This window comes from Tyto alba, unplaced genomic scaffold (genome assembly GCF_018691265.1).
Source record: "Tyto alba isolate M040663 unplaced genomic scaffold, T.alba_DEE_v4.0 Super-Scaffold_1, whole genome shotgun sequence".
NCBI lineage: Eukaryota > Metazoa > Chordata > Aves > Strigiformes > Tytonidae > Tyto > Tyto alba.
This window is the reverse complement of record NW_024881261.1, coordinates 23,050,872-23,072,319: the sequence shown is the minus strand read 5'-3', so window position 1 is coordinate 23,072,319 and position 21,448 is coordinate 23,050,872. Positions and strand designations below refer to the sequence as shown.

At 45.2% G+C, this 21,448-nt stretch overlaps 1 protein-coding gene across 4 annotated transcripts in view; it reads right to left on the bottom strand.

Moving 5' to 3' along the window:
* Positions 1-21,448, bottom strand: part of TLL2 (tolloid like 2) — a 101,006-nt gene that overhangs the window by 32,549 nt on the left and 47,009 nt on the right. The window contains exons 3-7 of one of the 4 annotated variants that reach the window (XM_042802391.1): positions 12,275-12,349; positions 7,418-7,588; positions 5,279-5,396; positions 4,686-4,864; positions 4,306-4,411 (exon numbers count right to left, since the gene is read on the bottom strand). In XM_042802391.1, the coding sequence (XP_042658325.1) occupies positions 4,306-4,411; positions 4,686-4,864; positions 5,279-5,396; positions 7,418-7,588; positions 12,275-12,349 (649 nt within the window). Of the gene's footprint in view, positions 1-4,305; positions 4,412-4,685; positions 4,865-5,278; positions 5,397-7,417; positions 7,589-12,245; positions 12,350-21,448 lie in introns of those variants that run through there. The other 3 variants (XM_042802545.1, XM_042802447.1, XM_042802488.1) reach the window with 3 other exon arrangements.

The window sequence follows — 21,448 nt, the reverse complement described above, 5'->3', positions numbered from 1 at the left end:
CTTCTCTTTCTGAAGGAGAGGATACAACTATCCATAGATTCCAGTGGAAAATCAAGGTAGAAGCAATAATTTCAGTGCTACCTAGTCCTGATACAAGAGTCTTCAGGTATCGGTTAAGCTCTAAGTACACAAGTAATTCTGTTCATTGGGCTGCTCAGCTGTGTAAGAGCCTTGGGAATGAGTCTGAGGGGGCTATTTTGCATTGGTTTAATTTTAAATAAATACTGCAGGTGGAGTATTTGCATCACAGCTCTCCAGAGCTGTAGTCAGAATTCTTGAACAGAAAATATCATTCTATTAAACATATTTTGTTGGAGAAAATGATTTTGTAAATATTCAAACTGAAAGAGGAAATAGAAGGGAAAGAATTTAATCTGTTTTAAAACTAGAATCAACTCTTGAATGGGGGATGTTGGGTTTTTTTCAGTGGTAGGAAAATTCCTGATCAGCACTAAAATCGGTGCTTACAAGCTCTGAGGTGAGCCCATCAAATTTTGATTGACAAATTCAGGCTGGCATTCTACATGCCAGCTGCATGCCTCAGGCTGAATTAATTTAAATTTATGTATTGAAAATAAATCCTATTCCAGAAACACTACAGAGAAACAAGTTGGTTTGCTCACAGTAAGTTTTCAAGCCTCCTCAGGAGTTCACAGAAGAACTTGGCATTTGGCAGAGACATACTTCTGTGGCCAGTGAAATGCTTTCTGCAGATCTCCGGGCTCAACCAGGGAAGAATGACAAAGTTTAATAGAGAAAGCAGCCCTTCCACGTGCAAACTTTTGATTCTTTTTCCCATTCCAGCCCTCACAACTGCATAATTACAGCCCCCAGCCTTCTGCACATAGCAGACACCTAGGGTATTGCTAACACAATGCAAACAACACACAGCTTCAAATTACCCTTGTTACCTGACAAACACATTTTCTTCCACAAGGCTGTACCCTAGGTTGGGCCTGTAAGATTTCTGGTTTTGTTTTTTCCACCAACTGAATTTTGTACTCCCTACACATGTACTGATGAACATGACTCCAAATTAGGAGGCAGAGGTATAGTTCCTCTCATTTTACAGTCAAAGGAACTGAGGACAGAGGAGAGTCTCTCTGGCCTAAACTACACAGATGCCAGCAGTCCCATGTTGTCACCTAAACCCCCTCTGCTTAACAACACTTATGATGTTAAATTGCATGTTTGGTGTCTCTAATCACACCAATAGTTTGGCTCACAAATTAATAAACACCACGCAGACACCATTAAACAGCGTAGCTCAGGACCTCTAACACCAGAACCACTCCTGAATAAGATACCTAACCTCTCCTCCCAGAGGTAGGAAAAGTACCCAGGAATCCTGGATGCTCCATTCTTCTGCTCTCCAGTCATAGGCAGAACATGCATGAGCTGCCCAATGCAGTGGTAAGCCAAGCACAACAGCCCACCGTTGCTACCAGCTAAGAACAGCAGAATTTGAGAAGAGATGCTCTCAGGTCATTATCATCCACATAGTACACTGCATGTGTAAAGCATCATGCAAACATTATGAACTTATCAACTGATCTTGAGAAATGCTGAACACTCACCGGGCCATCTGAGGGCAACAGATACAGGTGCTTATACACCACTCAAGGAAGCAGATATTCAAAGCCGGTTAAGCACTCAGCTGCAGGCAGCTACATTCTGTCCCAACTCTGTATATCCCCACGTGCAGAAGAGAGACAACATTACTTCACATGCTGTAGAGGATGTATAGACATCTTGTGCAAGATTAGGATGGTGTGTTGCAAATACAAGAAGATGCCCATTGACATGCAGGCAGTGCTACCTGCATCCCGATTCAAACACGAGCATTGCAAAGGCCGTGTTTTGTAACTCCAGGCTGTCCTGCCATGTCTACTAGCAAGAGGCTTGGTGAATTAAGGTAACCCACTATTTGCTTAGGACTCTGTGGAGGTTTAAACTTTCTTATTGCTAAGCTGCCATTTCTGGGTCTTGACAGCTGTAAAATAAATTGTTTAATGAGACAGCAATATTCAATTTAATTTGCTGTCATGCCTGTGAGGAATGAACTAGAATCTACAGCTACACTCTGCAAAAAAAGCAACTTTCTGACATAGATAAGAACAGAAATTCCCATGATAAAAACTTGTTACTGCTGTTATTACAGTCTCTTCTGCCATATTCCTATTCCTATTAGCCACAAATGCAAATGAAAAATATATTTCACTGTGAACTGAAAATTAGGAGTGACTCCTACAGCAATGTGCAGAAGCACCACTGGAAACAATTTCCACTGCTAAGACTCCATGTGTCTCAGAAGAACTGTCCCTTTCTGTCATAGGTACAATGTCTAAAATAAAAAGGCTGCGGGATTTGCAGCAGCACTTGACGATGGCAAACACCATATGATTTGCTACCATCAACACTCACAGGAGTTGTGCTAAGTGCCATGTAAGAGTTGCTTCAGGACACTAGGTCACAGACACAGCTCTGTGTCCTTCACCTCTTCCTCACTCACACACCCCATCTCCACTGGTGGGGTGCCCATACCATCTTTTTCCTATGTGGACTTTCTGGTGTCTGCTAATGTATTAATGCACCCACTACAGCCCTTCCCTTGCAGGGTCACACAGGGGTTCTCTCCCATTGCTAGTCACTGATCTTAAGGAAATTCACTGGAACTATCTTCATGGGCTCTATGCTTTAGTCAGTTTGAGTTGCAATTGGCCAGCACTCACAAAACTCAGTAAGGTGAGATGGAGACATGCATACACTCACAAATCTCTACTGACTGGTCAAAGTAAGCATCATTCCCTTAGAGGAGCAGATGTCAAGACAAGTCTTGGTAAAGTAAAAGCTCGTTCCCAGGAGTGCCTATTTACAGTGAGAGCACAATCAGTCCACAGAGGCACTTAGTGCTCAGTTCAATTACTGCACAAAGACTGCTACTGGGGTAAGGGTGGGTCACAGAGACAAAGGGCTTAAAGAAAACAGACTTAAAAATCCTATTAAGCACCAATTTAAATTAAGAAGGACTCTTGCCATTTTTATCCCTTTTTGGCCCAGCAGTCTTCTGAAGGACCCTGGTTTTCAAGAGACACAGACTCAAAGGCATTTAAAAAATGGCAGTAATAACTTAATCCTGCTTTTGTGCAAGACAATTCTAACTATTTAGAGTCTATCAAATGCTGGAAAGGTCCAGCAGATGCCTCAGGGAAGAAAAATTGTTTGCTTTGGGTATCTCATCCAAAGAAATCTCTGAAGACTGCAAAACATCCTTGCCCAGCCATCATTTTCTCCTGCCAGAACAAGCAGCATTTCAGCAAGTTTGATAATTTTCCCCTGGTTGACATGAAGCTTCAGAAACAAAAGCACAAAACTCAGGCACTTCCATACAACTGGGGAGTAAGAAAATTTAAAAATCCCCAAAGACATTAATTTTTGCAACAAAAAGTTCTCTAAAGTTTGAATATTTGTGCTCTGCCTCCCATCCCCTTTACTCATGGTATGTAGTGAAGGAAAGATCTTGGGAAGAAGCAATAGTGGGATTTATGGAAAAAACTTCAAGAATTGCAGCAAAATGAAGCTCGTCATCCAGTAACTCTCATTCCAAATCCAGGACATAAATAACTATGTTCATTTCACCTCTCTATCCAGTAGAGCTGTCTGATCAGAAAATAGGCTCCATTTGGAGGGATGAGATTGGAGTCAAGTGAAAATGGCCTACACAGAAATTGGTCAGTTAGTTGGGACAGGAACAGGACCAAAAACTTCTCCATAAAGAACCCAATCACACAGAATCACAGAGTTGCAGAGGCCATGCACATGCATAAGTGGTTAAAAAAATAGACAAGTAATTAAAGATCACAATCTAGAGTTTAAATTCTCCACTAGTGAAGTTTCTAGAGACTCTGAAGGCAACATTGTGACTCCAAAGCATGAGCTAGACAACCAAGAGATCCAAAGCTGGTTTTAGCATTACCCTCCTTGCACATGGGCAGATACACACACACATACATATGTGCTGCCTGGAAAGGTTGCAAAACACGTTAACATGGCTTTGGAAGGTCTCCGAGATTATCAGCACTGGGTGACTATAGTGGGGAGGGGAAAACAGGAGTCCACCATACTTCTCTTCAGCCACCTTGCTTTTCCAAATATTCTTCAAGCTTTGCAATTCAGCAGAGCTCACTGCAACTGCCACATATCTCTGCAACGGATCACAGGTCTCCTCCTAGGCTCCATGTACCCCACAGAGCCAATCGTAACTACTGAAAATAGTCCTAAGGACATGTAACCTTCGATTATCACCTGGAGAATGTGTTCCTAGCATAGTGCATGATGCTGTCAAAGTCATAGGTCTCTCCCAGTGAGTTCACTTCCCCAGCTTCCATCTTTAAAAAGTTGTACTCCTGACCTGTGATGCCAAATACAAAGGGAAAAAAGCAAATCACTTAAAAAAAAAAAAGCCTTCCACCTCTGAGAGACTAGAATGAAAGGGATATACTCCTACATTGTAACAATTTCAGCTGGACATCCAAAATCTCTATTCACCCAACTATTTTTACCCTTATTCTAGGTAATTCCAGCTTCATCCCAGCTCACAGACCACTAGGGTTTTCCACAAGTCCAGCAATAAAGGTGTCCACCCACCCAAAAGCCAGGTGGAATAACCTGAAGTGCTATTTTACCTTGTTGTATGTTCTCTCTGATGATCGTGACATGCTGGTCCCTGTCAGGCCGTGTGTGCTCATGCCAGAAACCCACCACATGACCCAGCTCATGAGCCACAATACCAAACTTGTCACAGTTCTTTCCAATGGATATAGCCTGAGGGCCCCCTCCTCGGCGACCCACGTATGAGCAACACCTGGAAAAGAAAACCCACAAACTCATGCAGCACATCAGTGAATTGAGGAAGTCTGAGACATAGGACACCTGGCAGGGTCCAGGACAGGCCAGCAGTTGCATACACTATACGTATTTACATGTATGTGTGCGTGTATTTATAAAGAAAACACATAAGTGCATATCTATAAAAATGTATATATAAACTTAAGTGCTATCCCAGGAAAAAGAATCCAGAAAGGCTTAGTAACCTCTTTTGAGCAAATACTGATTTATCACAACAATTCTCACTGGAAGTGACCTGATGCATCTCTTTGACAGGTTCCCCCACGTAGCTATTGGTCTATTCTGACCAGAGTTAGACTTACAAAGCCATCTATCAATTAAAGGGATGTTTGCTACACAATCAGCTGCAGGAAATGTGTGTGTCACTTACCCACACGTTCTGTATGTGAACACAATGAAACTCTCTTCATCAGTTCTCTCCACAAATGTCACACAAGTGTGTTTCTCCCAGTGCCTCATCGCTTGCTTAAAGATAGCTCTTTGGGTTCCTGAAAAAGAAATACAAGAGCAGCAAACAGTGAATGCCTGGATTTCAGGAAAATCTGTAACGGACTTCATCTGCACAGGAGAAAGTCAATCTTTCCAACAATCAATACCATACCTGAGACACCTCTAGGAATCTGGGACCCGCTTCCAACTATAGCACTAACTTACTGTATCATCCTTTCCTCTCCTTCTGCTTTATGAATTAATTGTTCTAATTAAACAAGTAGCAAACTTGGTTAAGCACATTAGTATTCCTGCATATGAGAAATGTCACCTCACTAGGTAGAAGTCATTCTAGCAGAGATGCTGGGTGTTCTGATCTGTGCACCAGATACTCAGTGGTGTGCCAATTTTGCTGTCATGATGCAATGTAACATGACCACACGCATCTTTCAAAATCCAGTAATTTCCTGAGTGCTACAGATGACCCTCAAAACTAAGGCAAAGCTGTCGTCAAGTAGTTTATATTTAAAATTAGAAGCAAAAACAACATAGGAGCTAGAGGCAGTCCCAGGGCAGTTTAAGAAGGTGTAGAGACACGCTGCTGCTCTGTGCTTGAACTGAGGGACAGCTCAGGACTTGAACAGAGACACCTGAGAATTAGGGTATTAAACCTGTCTCGCACTAGCAAGAAGACAGGCCACCAAACATGCCCTCCCCAGGGAGTAGGGTACCTCCAGCAGTCACTCAGCAGCATCCAGAACAGTCAGACAGACAGCTGGGAAGCAATGGCCCAGAGCGGTACACAGCCTCAGGCGGCTTCCCTACAGTACCGCCTTCCCAGCATAGCCCTGGTACACACAGGGCTACAGAGCAAGCTGCCACTCTCAAGGGGGACTAGAGAGTGGAAAAAGGCCAGAAGTACATCAGAAAGGCACAAGGAATACAGAGAGGAACTCCAGGGTGGAATTAAATTGAGGGAAAACATCAGGCTGAATGCAAGGGAGAACTGCTATGGCAAGAGCTGCTTCTTGCACAGTCCCCCAAATGGAAGGATGGCATTACCTACTCTGGACTGGTTAGGGCAGTTGGACACATGGAACACAGAGAAGACTCTTTCATCAGGCCCTGAGTGATGGGGATGACTGTTCTCTGACAAATGTAGGGGGACAGCTGTGGCTAACAGGCTACTCAATATCCTGCCAGGTTGCATCAGTCACTCCCTTTATAGGAAGTGAACAGACCCTTCCACTGGGGCTTCACAGACTCTGGGCAGTAGTGTGGGTGCTGGGACAAAGTACATCCTGGGAGCCCAAGGGAATAAGGTCTGCTGGATCTAAGTGGGACATCATGGAGGCAGCCTTGGGTGAGACAGGAAGGAGCTGGCTCCAGTGAGGCGCAGGGCATTTGTCATCCACAAGTCAAGGAAATCAATCCCATGGCAAACCACTGAGCTACAGAGAGGTGGCTTTAGAGCAAGTTGTCTCTCTGTTTCACATGAGAGACTTGCAAGAGATCTGCTGCACCCCAAGAGACATTTTAGTTTGGACAATGCCCAGGGAATGTTATAAAGATTCTAAAAGGATACTTTGGAGAGATCCTCATCCACCATGGGACACAGCTCACTGTTCCTCCCTACACATGCCTACACGAGACCCTGAAGTTTGGTGCCCAGAAAACAGCAGGTCAGGAAGCAGAGTGCACAGGGAAGGTTCTCTGCGTGGGGTTTCAGAAAGCAACCCAGGACACTTCTGCTCCTGCTCTTCCAACAGCAGAGAGGATCCCTTTTTGGAAACACAGAGGGTCAGCACAGCTCACAGGTGCTGGCCCCTGAAGCAATCAAGAAAAGTAACCGAGTCACCCAATTATTTCTTGGACTCCAAGGGAAGAACCATCTCACTGCACACTTCAGCCTCAGGCTTCCACAGTGCACAATTCCTTGTGCAACCAAATGCCCACCCTGCCTCAGGAGAGAGGTTCCCAAGGACGTGAGTTATTTGTGGGAAAACTGCTCCTGAGCTCTCCCACACATTTTGAGACACTCGCCCCTGAGCAAAGAGGGAGCAATGTTTTCACTACTGACCAGTGAAATTTCCTCCAATCACATAGGGGATCACCCCCCCTGGCCAGATCCTCTCAGCCCTGGATGTCGTTGCCCTGCGGACTCTGGGAGGGGAGTATGCATCCATCCCAGACCCATCTTTATATTCGTTCCTCTTCGGTCTCCTCGCAAGCGTTGTGTTCTGCCTGCCATCTGCAAGACAGAGTGGCAACACTGTTTAAATCCTCTTTAGTTCCACATGCAGCCCTCAGGCAATACCCTGGAGCTTCAGAAAAAGAAAAACAGAAAAAGCAACATGTTAATCCAAACCAGAAGCCATAGCTAGATTTGCCAATGATTGGTTTGGGGCTTAGAGATGGTTAATCTGTAGCAACCTGACCCTTCTTGTCTTGGAGTCTCCATACACACTATGCCAAACCTCTTCTCCCAGAAAGGTGTAAAGGGACACCCTCCCTGTCTTTAGTCACTCACTCTCTCCAACAGCAACTTCATAGATGGGGACACAGTACTTAAACAAGGGGAACAGGAGGGGGTCAAATCTCTTCCTAAAAAGGCAGAGGAGCCCTGTCTGTGTGGTGCTCTGTGCTGGCCATAAAACCTGCCTGAGGATTCACACGGGCTTCTAAACAGACCCTGTACCTTGTCCTGCATCTGTGCTGCTGATCAGATATTGGTTATGCCTACACAAATTGCATTTTTAATGTGGTGTGGGTCTGACGCCACAGAAAATACCCTCCGTTCAGAGCTTCCTGGCTGTTCACCATCTATTTGCTGTGCGATAGGTGACCCAAATTCTCAAAGCAGCCATAGTCCAGCCGGGCTTTACTAGCATTTGCAAGACTGCATAGACACCACTTCTTACCTAAGTTACCTGTATCACACAGCCAACACATCAGCTGGACTTGGGCAAAGGTATCATATAGTACAGGGATTGTCACACTTGCAGAGAGTGCTGGCCTAAAGAGTCACACCAAGGGGAACTCCTTTCTCACCTCAAGAGGCAGCATTGCTGGCAGTGGCTCCTCAGTGCTGGTGGACCTTTCCGAAGCTCCAAGTGGTCTTGTGATTCACATGGAAATCAGCAAGACTGGCTACAGCTTTGCTTCCCAAGTCAGGGACTTGGACTGCTGGGTTATGAAAAAACACAAGCCCCTCTGAGACCTTCCTCCAGTTACTAAAGGGGCTGCTGAGAGCCTCTTCTCCCATTCATGCCTCCAGCGGAAGCACCAGTAAGCAAACCACTACTGTCAAGGCTGAGGGGATCAAAACAATGGGAAGGAAATGAAGGCACTGCAGGAGGATGGAAGAAATGAACTTCAGACCCTCTCTCCTGCTTCACCAGGTCCAGCCCTTCCTGTTGAAGGCCTTGTTCTGAGCTGTGGGATAAAGCCAGGAATTTTCCTTTTGTTCCTCTTCCTCCTGAGCACCTCCCTGGCATGACAGCTGCACCTGGCATTTCAGAAGTTTCCCCATCCACAAGCCAGCTGCTGGACCCTGGAAGGCAGATGCACCAAGCTTGAGAGTTCCCCAATTAAGAACCACCCTCCCCTTCTTTGCATACACCTACCCCACAGAGGTACTGCTGTGGCATTACAAGGGCCACAGCTGGAAGAAGGGAGACAGAAGTAGTCTTGCAGACACCTGTCTCCCAGTCACAATCTTCTCCTGGGGCTGCCCAAAATCTCCGTGGATTTTCACACAGACAGATGCTGCCAGCAAAGCCACGTGAGGAGCCATCTGCCCCACACTCTCCTGCCCCTGGTGCCGTAGGAGCTCTGCAGAGACAACCCCAGGTCCACACTTGTGTACCACCAACGCTTCCATTCCTCACCAGCAACACACCTTCTTGGGTGAACTTTCCACACCAGTCCTGCAACAGCTCTTGACTGCTCCTAATTCCTGCTAAAATTTTCCGCCTTTAACAAATTTGCAGTGGGTCCTTGAAGAGGTCTGACACACCCTCCCTAGCAGGGATTTGGGGAAAGCAGGCAGCAGATGCTGTATCACCAGGGTACAGAAGAAATCTGGACAGCATCCTTGAAGAAGCACTGCTTACAGCCACTGCCAAGTTGCATGTATGTTGAGGGTTTCTTTAATAAAGATAAAGCCACGCAGCCTTGCTAATGCTTAGTCTGCCTGGACAAAACATCTCTTACTGATTTGTACTATTGCTAAGCATGGCACAACTGAGATCCTTTCTAAAATCCCCCTCCTCCCTCCATGATGAACATCACTCAGAGATTTCTGCACACCAGCCATGGGTATGAGACTCCTTAGGCTGCCCACAGTCCAGGCAGCATTATGCATCTGCGACATGCCATGAAACAGTCCCTGCTGCCCTCTGAAACTTGCTCAGGAGTCTCCTAGCCCCATCTGGACAGCACAGACAGCCTAGCTTTATGCCAACAGCAGCACCAGCCCATCTCTAAGTGGAAACAGGCCACCAGAAGCACCAACAAAACTTTGCAAGCAGAATCACCTTCCCTAAGTGCTCTTGCCCACTGCTCCACTCCCTCAGACCTCCCACCAGCTCAGGAGACATAAGTAGCTCCAATGACAGAATACGGCACTGGACTATGAACACAGCAGCCAGGAGCGTGAACATCTGCCCTGCAGACTGACCTGCTGCATGGTCTCTCTGCCTCAGTGCCTCTGTCTGTACACGGGAAACAACAGTCCCTCCTGCACACAGTGGCTTACAAACACCTTGTATAGAATGCTGTAAGATCACAGGTTGTCTTACTTTGGGATGAAATAGAGTTAATATTCCTTTTCGGGGACTAGATGAGTGCTGTGGTTTGGATTTAGCTTTGGGTTTGGTATGAGAAGAATGCTGATAGCACACTGATGTTTTCAGCTGCTGCCGAGACTTCAAGGACTCTCCGACTCTCCATGTCCTGCCCGTGCGCAAGGGCACAGGGAGCAGGGAGGGAGCACGGCCACAGCACCTGACCCTAACTGGCCAGTGAAATATTCCATATCATGGAACGTCATGCTCACTATATAAAGGAGGGGTGGTTGGGAAGGGGCTCTCTCTCTCTCGCTTCCGGGATTGCGATTGTGGGATCTTGGTATCTCGGGGTCGCTGGCCGGGAACGGGCTGGGTATTGGTTAGTGGGTGGTGAGCAATTACGCTGTACATCGCCTGTTTATATATCTCTTTTTGTTTTCCCCCATCATCGTTATTGTTCTCATTTTATTGCCATTATTAAACTGTTCTTATCTCAGCCTGTGAGTCTCCCTTCACCCCTCTAATCCCTCCCCCATTCCCAGCTGGGGAGGGGGAAGGGAGGGTGATTAGCTGCGGTGGTTGGTTGCCGATCAGGCCCAAACCACAACACAGGTCTGGACTGACCCTGTGAGCAATAACTTACCTATACAAGTGGGAGAAGCCAACTGCAAAACTTTGCCTGGGTGATAGCCCTAATTCGAGCAAACAGAAGCTTAAACTGGTTTAGCTGAAACATCCCTACAGCAAGGGGCAGCCAGCTAGCATTATACTCTCTGCCTTGGAGTAAAATGTTTTTGCTGTCCCGGTGACTGTCATGGCTACCTGTATGTACCTGGTCTGGCAAGGATGGAATTAACTTTCCTCATATCAACCCATAAGGTACTGTTTTGGATTTGTGGCTGAAACAGTGTTGATAACATACCAGTGTACAGGTTATTGCTGAAAAGTGCTTGCACAGCATCAAGGCTTTCTTTTTCTCACTCTGCTGAACCCTGTCCACTCCCCAAGTTAGTAGACATGGGATAGGCAAGAAGTTGGGAGAGGATGCAGCTGGGATAGCTGACCCAAATTGGTCAAATAGATATCCCATACCATATGTCATCATGCTCAGCAAAAAAATCTGCGTGGTTTTGTCTTCCAAGGTAGCCATTGCTCAGAAGCTGTCTGGGCGTCAGTCTGCTTGTGAATGGGAGTAAGCAATTGCCTTTATATAATTTTAGTTTTTTCCCTTGTCCTGGTTTGGGCTGAAATAGAGTTAATATTCCTTTTTGGAGACTAGATGAGTGCTGTGGTTTGGATTTAGCTTTGGGTTTGGTATGAGAAGAATGCTGATAGCACACTGATGTTTTCAGCTGCTGCCGAGACTTCAAGGACTCTCCAACTCTCCATGTCCTGCCCATGCGCAAGGGCACAGGGAGCAGGGAGGGAGCATGGACAGAGCACCAGACCCAAATTGGCCAATGAAATATTCCAAATCATGGAACGTCGTGCTCACTATATAAAGGAGGGGTGGTCGGGAAGGAGCTCTCTCTCGCTTCCGGGATCTTGGTATTTCGGGATCACTAGGCAGGAACGGGCTGGGGATTGATTAGCGGGGTGGTGAGCAATTACATTGTGCATTGCCTGTTTATATTTTTTTTTCTACTATTGTCATTGTTCTCATTTTATTACCATTATTAAACTGTTCCTATCTCAGCCTGCGAGTCTCTCTTTACGCCTCTAATTCCCTCCCACATTCCCAGGTGGGGAGGAGGAAGGGAGGGTGACCAGCTGCGGTGGTTGGTTGCTGACCAGGCTCAAACCACAACAGCCTTTTCCCTCACTTACTCAATTGTCTTTATCTCAACCAATGAGTTTTCTCACTTTTGCTTTTCCTGCTCTGTCACCTATCCTGCTCTGGAGGAGGGGGATAGTGACCAAGCAACTGTGTGGGTGCTTCACTGCTGGCTGAGGTCAACCCACCACACTATACAAGGCAAACCCACCCTTGCAGAGAGTCCACCAGCAGCAACAAATGCAGACACCTGGGCAGGGCTGGTCTCCTAGGCATGAAGGCACACACATGTACACAGGACAAAATGCATTTTTGCAGGGAATAAAAAAGTAAAAAAAAGATACCCAAAGGTCTGGGTGGGGTACCACATTACCCTTTTTAACTGCTTTGTTACTACAATCGGTTGAAGTGTTTGCACTCGACGCAAGAGTCTGTTCTCCCAGGCCTCCTGCAAAGGAAAAAAGAGCAGAGATACATTTCCTGGTGAGTTGACTGGCAGAGCTCTGACATGTGAAGGACAGCAGTTATCAGTGATGTAATTTGGGGATCTGCTGGCCACAGAAATTAGCTGCTTTCCCTGTACAGGGAGCAGGGACTAAGAGCCTGATAAAGCTATACTCTTCTCCTGGATTTCTTCCTAGCCTACAGTGACACCTTGCAACTCATTACCATCCTGTGCCTTAGTTTCCCAATATACTGAATAGGCAGAAAGTCTCTTCCAGGGAAGGTTAACTCCACAGGGGTTTACTGAGAATAGGAGCTATACAAGGAGGATGGTAGCAATAGTAAGTTAAATCTCAAAGTAAAAAAGGTACACTGTCAAGGCAAGGCATGATCTACATTCAGACAAATACACTCTTATCAACTCTTACACATCTGGCCCGAATTCAGCTTAATCTGAAAATAAAACTCCTCCTCTGTGATGCTAATACCCACTGGCTACCAAAGCAGGAAGAATTGTGCTGTGTTTCATCCAACGTCAGCTATCTCTCCCTTTTGGAACAGCACTACCAGGCATAGGGATGTCCCCAGCTTGACCATGGAGGTGGCTCCCTCCAGATCAGTCAACAAAACAAAACAGGTTGGTCCCACTCTGAGTACCTCCCTCCCCGGCTTCCCTATTTCCTCATGGAAAACAGACTCATGGTCTTTTGACTATTTAGGTACCACAATACTTGGCAACAGTCCAGTACTTGATTTTAGTTTTTCTGATGTATGACACAAAAATAGGATTTTCCCTCAATACTGCATCCATTCTGCCACAGAAAAAGATTTTTCAAGTCACCCAGTGTCACTGATTTAAAACCAATGATAACTTTTTCACACTTCTGTTTCAAATATAGTTTTGCCCGCTATAAAGGAAAATACCAACTGTGCAAACTCACTGGTGCTGCAGGAAACAGAGATCTCCCTCCCTTACACAATGTTACCACCAAAGTCTGATTTCTATAAGCAGCATTATGTCCACACTGGTACCTACAATCCTAAGGTTTACAGACAACCCTCCCATGAGCAGCATGTAAGAATCACAACCAGGTAGCACAGGAGGAGTGAGTTAATTTCATTTTCACTTGGCTACTGGGCTAGCAAGGTGCCAGACACAGTGAAGTTCTGAATGCCCACACGCAGTTCATGGATAACTGCTTTAATCAAAGCAGTTTTCAAAACACTGGAAGGACCCTGAACTACACATCTTCTGTCTTGATTTTGTAATTGTATTTTTCTGTTCACAAAATATTTTCTAATCTTTCTTCCCACCACCATCATCTTCAACTTCTCCTAAAATGACTGTTTCTAAATGAATTCCCCCAATATTAGCCAGCAAATGAAAAAATAAAGTAACGAAAACCAAAAAAAATCCCAAACTCAAAGACGCTAACTATTTTAAAAAAGGTAAGAATAAGAAGTATTTTCACAATATTGGTTTTCTGTGGTATTTTTTAGTTTCTTAAAAATGTCTAAATGAATAAAAAGTTCAGAGTGCTTAATGATTTTGCACCCTACCATAAAATCTATCCAGGTATCTGCTGATTGTCCCACTAAGGGAGAAGCAAGTCATACAGTCTTGGATTTGAATTCCATGTAGTAGCAGCAGGTGCTGAGTGTGGGGAGGGAGGGAGCACTAAGAGATCATCCAGCAGCAAGACGACCTTCAGGACAAAGACAGTAGAAGAAAATGTAGTGAAAGGGATAGAAAAATGGCTGGAAAATGGGGGAGGGGAAAGAGAGAAGAAGGCGGCTGTTTCTTCTATAATTGTTTGTCTTCCAGGTTTCCTGGGCCTTCCATTTTGCAAGGTCCAACTTGGGAGCACCACGGAAGCCAGAGAGCAACTATAGAGAGTATAGAAACCTGGGCAGCAAGACACTGAACAGTCACAGACCTAACATGGAAAACCAACCAGCATCTCTTGGGCAGGAAAGCTCTACACGGGGACTGTAGTAGGAGGGAGAACTCAAAAATGGTCCCTAGGGTCAGAGACCACAACACATGAGATAGCAAGATGTATCATAGATAAATAAAACTGGCACAGACTGCATTCAGAGCCTTAGGAAGGTGGTGCTAATACCACCACCATTGTCCCCCTCCCTCATTCCATATCTTGTTACTGTGGGTCCCTTGTGAGCAGAAGAGAAGCTGAATGAGCTGATCTCTACAGAGGTATTAGCAAGTTTCTACAGTCTTGGTGGCAAGACAAACCACAAACAGCATGGTCAACCACTAAACGCAGAAAGGCAGATACTGTTAGTCATACAGCACTGCTGGAAGTGTCCACACAACATCCAAGAGGGATGTACCACTTTCAAGACAGCTGGATATCTTTCAGCCCCTGAATCAGTCTTGCTTTGCCAGCTAGAAAACTCTTATTTTTGCTCCGGAGCTGGCTTCTTGCAAATCCTTCTCCAGCCCCTCTCAGGGGGCAAGGACAGGGGAAAAGGTACATCACTGACACCTTGGAGAAGGGCTGAGAGGATGGTATAAAATTCTACCTCTCCAACATTATACTACTGTAGCTAATTAGAGTATCAGGAAAGGGATGATGAAAGACAGGAAAAAAAATGAACCAGAGGAAAATAAAATACACAGACTCTCAGCTGACTATAGGTTAAAGCTTCCTGGTCCAAGAGACACACTAAATCAGGGGATTGTCTCCCAAAGGAAGTGCCATAGTTTAACAGAGCTTGACTGGACAAAAGCCACTAGATGTGTGAACAGGAACAAGCCTGATTCAATAAGATGGATTGCTCTGAACTCTATCACTCTTTTCCAGCCCCAATGTCCCATCCTAAGATTTCCTTTTGTTTTCTTTCATGCCCGGTCCTCGTCACTTCCTTAAGCCCAAGCTCAACAAAAGTTCCTCTTCTCAGTTAAATTTTACATCCCCAGGACTTCCGACCCCCCCAAAGTATGCTATTCTTCACACAATATTCCATTCCATTTAAAGGAAACCCCAACCAGCCATTCACCACCAGAATTATTAAGGCTTGTGGTCTTTGCTGAAGCAAAGGATAATTTTGTATTTCTAAATAAATGCAGCTTGCTTCCAGTCACCAACAGATTGCTCCTTAATTGAACTTGGGAGGTGAATTATATGGTGAATTAGAAAAAAAGAACAACTCTGTATTTAGTGAATTGTTCCCCTAAGAGGGAGCTATATGGGATTGAATTGCAAATGATGGACCAAACCCTACAGCCGGGCCCCCTCTCCTGCACCCGAGCTGCTGACCTCTGCCGTGCTGCAGTGTCATTTGCACAGACCGCTTTTCCAAGCTGTGAGCACATTCTTTCCCAGAGATCAGTGCAAGCCTTGGTTTCTTATGCAAAGGAGATGTTTGAATAAACTAGTGTGACTAATGAAGTCTACAACATCTTTGTATATTTTGACTCATTGTAGCCGATGGAAAGGGAGAGCACTACACAAAGGCCATATATGGGTGTGCAGATATACTGGATATTTTCAAGTACTACTAATCTCACTAGTACTAGGGAGCATCCATATCCTTTTCTCCCGCAGAGGTGTTTTTGAATCATACATGAACATTTTCGAGGATCCTGTTCTGACTCCCTTGGGCTTTTAGATATTTCCTATCGTTATGATACCTAAACATATTCCAAAGATTAAAGTGACTTGACAGACATTTAGTCCTCTCTTCTGATTCTTCCCAAGAGAAGACTAATGCAGGATCTTAGCAAAACAAAGATAAGTAACTGGTGTGCCATAATCGATAAATAAGGAAGCCAAGAAATGTACCTTGAATCTGGAAGCAGCTGCAAATAGGTTGCAGAAAATGTGCCAGTCCTGTTTGCCCCCTCAACACATTCCTGAAGTTGTACCTCTCTGATGGACTATTCTGTTACGTCTGAGAGCAGAGCGGATTCCACCATTACTGCTCCAGAGCATGAAATGCCCGTGTATATACTGAAGCCTATTATCATGAGAAACACTGAAGAGGACAGTGGAGATTTTTAGTTTGACACAGTGCTCTGTGGAAAGCCAATACCATAATAAAAAGGGAGGCTTGGTCTACCATTTACAGTAACTTGTAATGAGATGAGGTAAACAGGACTAAGTTTCTTGATTTTTTTGATGTATATCCAGCAGTTAACAAGCCCTCCAAGATCACTTTCATCCTCAGTACTTCTCACCTGCTGCTGTGCCAAACCAGACATCGTCTTTCTCCAGTCTGACTGTTCAAGCTTTGTCTGCTTCTCCCACAACTAGGGATGATACAGAATTTGTTAGATCATGCTTCCAGGTAGGGAGCTGTACTAGAACTCCTAAGCTTTTTTAACTCCCACATTTTTTGGGAGTTCCTAACAATTTGTCCTGATTAACAGCTACAACCCCAACAGGACACTGTTGGACTCCCTAACTAGATCACTTGGTTTCTGTGCATGACCTGGCAGAGAACACAGAAGAGATTCTCTGCCCAGTGTGGGAATATTTCATCTTCTGCCTACACTGCACTTGTACAATAACTCGCTTTTCTGTTTCCCACAGACCAGCACTGCCAAGAGAGCTTGGCTGACTGAAATAAACTTCCAGTAGCTTAAATGCACCATAAATCTGAGATAAATCTACCATGCTTGCAATCCTGGCTGAAGAACAGGTGCCTAAATTATTTGCAGGAACTAGGGAGGCAGACTGAGGTGGTAGGTGAGGGTCCTGCAAATTAGAAAACAGCAGGCTGTGGCATTGTTGGGAAGAAAGCACTTTCTCCCACTCTTCCAGAAGAGGAAAATAAAAATCCAATTTTGTTAAAAGAAGTCCAAGTTGTGCAGCTGGAACCAAAATAAGAGACAACATATTAAGAGAGAGAGCATGCACAAAGCATGCCATCAAAACTGTACTGTTTGCTGTTCCCTTGTACCACTAGCACAGGATAAAAGATGTGCAACCTGAGGAAAGAGCAAGAACCAGACTACATTCAGTACCCACACTTCCCACAAGAGAGGGTGGGACTAGGAGAAGTAGTAATATATTGGACCCCAAAATTTGTATTCTACAAGATGCAACTTAGGGTTGAAGGTATTTATTGCTGGACATGTTGTGCCTTTTTTTTTTTTAAAGCCCAGGTAGTCTGAACCACCAAAGAGGGGACAATCAGGTCCCTTACTAAATAAAGCTTCTGTGCTTGCTTCCGCCCACTGATGAATTGGGACACACGCAGTGGGCCTACAAATACCCACCACCCTCCTATCGAGTTCCTCTGAGACCTCAAAGCTGCTTGAGAGGCAGCTGACTCGTAAAACATTTTAATACCACCTGTCTTCTAGCTTTTATCTGAAAACACTACTCTGGGACAAGATGAGTTACCCAACTGAAAGTAAAGGAGAAACATCAGTCTATCTCAAAATATGTCAAGCTTCATTCTCAGAATTTTTAGAACTTTAGTCTAAAATGCAACTACTGCCAACAGGAATTCTAGGTGTCTGGAAAACTGCAGTTTGAGAACACAAAATGCTCCTACATGTGAAGCTGGATGGCATGAAGCTTGCAACATCTCCCTTTTTTCCAAAGTGGGAAACTTCCCATTAAAATCAAAACCTCCCACTTTCAGAGCAGTTCCAAGCCAAGATAATTTTTCCTCTCCAGATCAACATAGTCTCCTGTGTTCACTGCTTCTCCTCTTACTTTCCTGGTTGCTGTCCACACAGGGGAAGGGCTCCATAGTTGAACTTGGAAAGTAGCTGCCACTACTATGTTCATCACCTTCATCACCACAAAAGAGTCCCCAGTGAGCACTGAGGGCTTTGCCAGGTTCTCCTGTTTTTCTGATTTAGCAGAGAGTAACTTAACTGTACACATAATTATCTGGTCTCAGGTGGATCTAACTGCAGCATGACTGACTCTAATATGTCTCACTGTGGCAGAAAGGACATTTCAGAGCTGGGATACAACCAAGAGAAAAAAGCGTCATAAAATACTTTTAAGAAATTATTAACAATTTCACCTCCCTTGCCTATGCCTTAAAACACCTCGCTTTCATAGCTTCATTCAATATATATGCTAGTCACATGCCACAGCTTAGAGACTGGATTTCAAACAGAGGCCACAATGAAGCATCAACAAAATCAAGAACTCATCACTGTTCAGAGCTTCAAGTTCTGGTGAACTCTGTCATATTATGACCATCAGAGAAGTTTCTAGAAGAATAGGGTAAGTCAAACTTGATGTTACATGATGCTTTTTAACTTCCTCATTAACCAGTCGTCAAGAACTTTTTAGAGTAGAAAAAACACTTTATTGAACTGGATTTTCTAACCACAGAGAAAGTGATGATTTTATTAAAACAATCTCTGCTGGGAAAACACATTCAGAATGTGGAACAGATGTTTCCCAGTGCTGGTGGAAACTATACAGCAAAAACCTTTCATAAACCCCTGGGCCCTGGAGATCTGAGTAAATGATTTGAGATAGATCCTTCAGCATTTCCTGTCAGTGGAATAGCTGAAGTTCCCTCAAGTTATTTAAAGAAAAATAAATTAAAGAAGAGAATTCTGGACCCCAAATTCTCTGCAGGAATCTGTTTTTCATATTCAGAGTAAGCTGCTAGCTGGAATAACTCAGGAGAGTCCCAGGGTCCAGAGGCTTGACAAGCAGATGTGTCATCTCCACATCAGCTCTGCAAACGGTTGTGCAGGACGAGGACACTGGCCTCACAGGGAAATTCACAAGAAGAGGAAGGTGAACAGGTGAACACCACTAAGCAAATGCAGAGCTGCTAGAAATATGAGCTGCAAAGCACTCAGTGCACCAAGCCCTTCTGCTGGCCATCCACGTTTGGAGCAGCATGGCAGGCAGAGCAGAAGTGTAGGCAGCACCATTCCCCAACACCCTGTGTTTTACCTGGGCAGTCCCTGCTGTTCTGGAAGTGACACCATCACTTTTATCCTATGATGCACCTTCTTTCTTAGGAAGGCATTGCAAGAAATGAGACAACCTGACCTAACCTCTCCACCAACTTTCAACCAAGAGTCAATGCCTAAGGGGAGCAACACTCTCTGGAGTCAAGGAAGGGGCAAGACAAGATTGGAAGGGGCCTTTTCCTGCAGGCTGTAACAGCCACCTCTGTTCCCCGGGGTAAAAAGACAAGCAGATGAGCGAGCAAAGATGTGTCACGTCACCAATTTCTTCCATGAAAAACAGTCCCACAAGTCCCTGGTTTACCGTGCTTGTACTGAGTCACTGAGGCAAGCAAAAATTAAAAGTTAAATTGAGTACGTAAGTACTTTGGCCACGTTTGGCCAGGCCCACACACACAGTGTGCAACTTCTCCCCTCCCAGCACATCAAAGTAGTAATGTGTAGCACCAGCTAGCCCCCTACCCCATTGTACTTGATTTCTCATCAATCTGATGGATCAAGACCTACTTCTATCAGGTGTCTTCCTCTCCACTATATTCCTCTTGATTCACGATAATCATCCTCCTCCCCTGTCTCTCCTTAGAAAGGAAATAAAACCACAAGTGAACTTGCAGGTGATAAAGAAACTGTAAGAGCTGATTTGGGTTTGCCCATTACTGTTCTAGCAGGCAGTACAAACCCTCCTGGCCCCCTCTGCTAACATCTCCTTCTCTCTGACCTGCACAGTCTAATTGCTTCAGCCTCAGTCTGCTCTGGGCATGGCCACGACCAGCTCCCTGCCCTGCCTTGCAGCACCCCCCTGCCTCATTCCAGCCGTGGGCTCCCAGTCAGAGCCTGGGGCTCTCCACAGCCCAGACAGACTGCTCCTCCCACTCAGCCTTCCTAATCCCTTTGTTTTCTCCCTACCTTGTTTATACTGGATAAAAATTAACTCAAAATGAAAACACTACACGGGAAGCTAAATTATGTTTGAATGCAATTAAAACTCCTTCCATGCAGAGTGTGTAGTGCCAGAACAGAGACCTTTCTTCCGGCTTGCTTTCTGCCTGGATATTCAGATGCTCCCAATCCTGGAGCTTCTTGGAGAGATTTTGGTGCCTTCTTATCCCCCAGGAGCTTGTAATATGTTTAACAGGCAGTTGAGCACCCTAAGTATATATAGCTGAGACACCTTGTCTGCTTGGTTACCTACCAGCTCTACCACAGCTCATTTAAAGGACACCCCAAACTGACGGCCAACAGCAGAGAAACTGAGGCATGAGACAGCACTGAGGCAGAAGGACAAGTGTGGCTTGAAAAGCTCTGGGAGCACAAGCCAAATGTGGCCACTGCTGGGTAGCCTCAGGCCATGTCCAGTCCCAGGGGCCCAGCTCCTTGGTGAAACAGATGCCCAAATCATTTGCAGACATTAAAGAAGCCTCAGGGGAGCTGGCGGGGAGTAAGGGGCAGAGGAGTTTTCCTCGCCGCAGCAAGCTGCCCACTGAGAGCTGCTGGCAGAGAAGCTGCCCTGACTGTCCCAGGGACAGCTGCAGTTGAATGGGGGAGTCAGGTCTCAAAACAACTCTGCCGCAGACTGATTCCAGGATTCAGCAACACCAACAATGGCAAAAAGAGTGGCTAATCCCCTCCCTAACACAGCCTTATGCATCTCACACTAGTTCTCTGCTCTAGGAAGTGCAACAGCAAGATGATCTAAATATTTCCTTTTGCCTCTGATCTTTGCACCAGAGAAACTTGTTACCCATTCCCTAGGGCTGCCCAAGTCACCATCTGGCCTCAGAACTACAGCAGCAAACACAGTCCAGCGTTTCAGCCTAAAACTAATTTGCTTTCTTTTCCCACTTGACAGCTGAATAAATACTTTGTCCTTGCCATTTGAAAAGGGGAGCTGCAGTGAAGGTTTTTTTTGTCCACTGCAGCTACAAGCGCCAGCCTTCTTTCCAAATTAGGACTAAACAAGCAGCTCGAAGTGAACACATTTATTCTACAAATGTAACCCCTTTCTGTTCACAATCAACCACAAGCAGTTTACAACTTCTAATTTATTTGCTGTTTGCTATTATCCATCAAGCCATTTTGGCTACTGATTGTTTCTTGGGCCTGACAGCTATTTTGCTGAACAGAGCAGGCAACTTTTATTTTCTGGGCACAGCAACATACCTTCTTGAAAGGATAATGCCT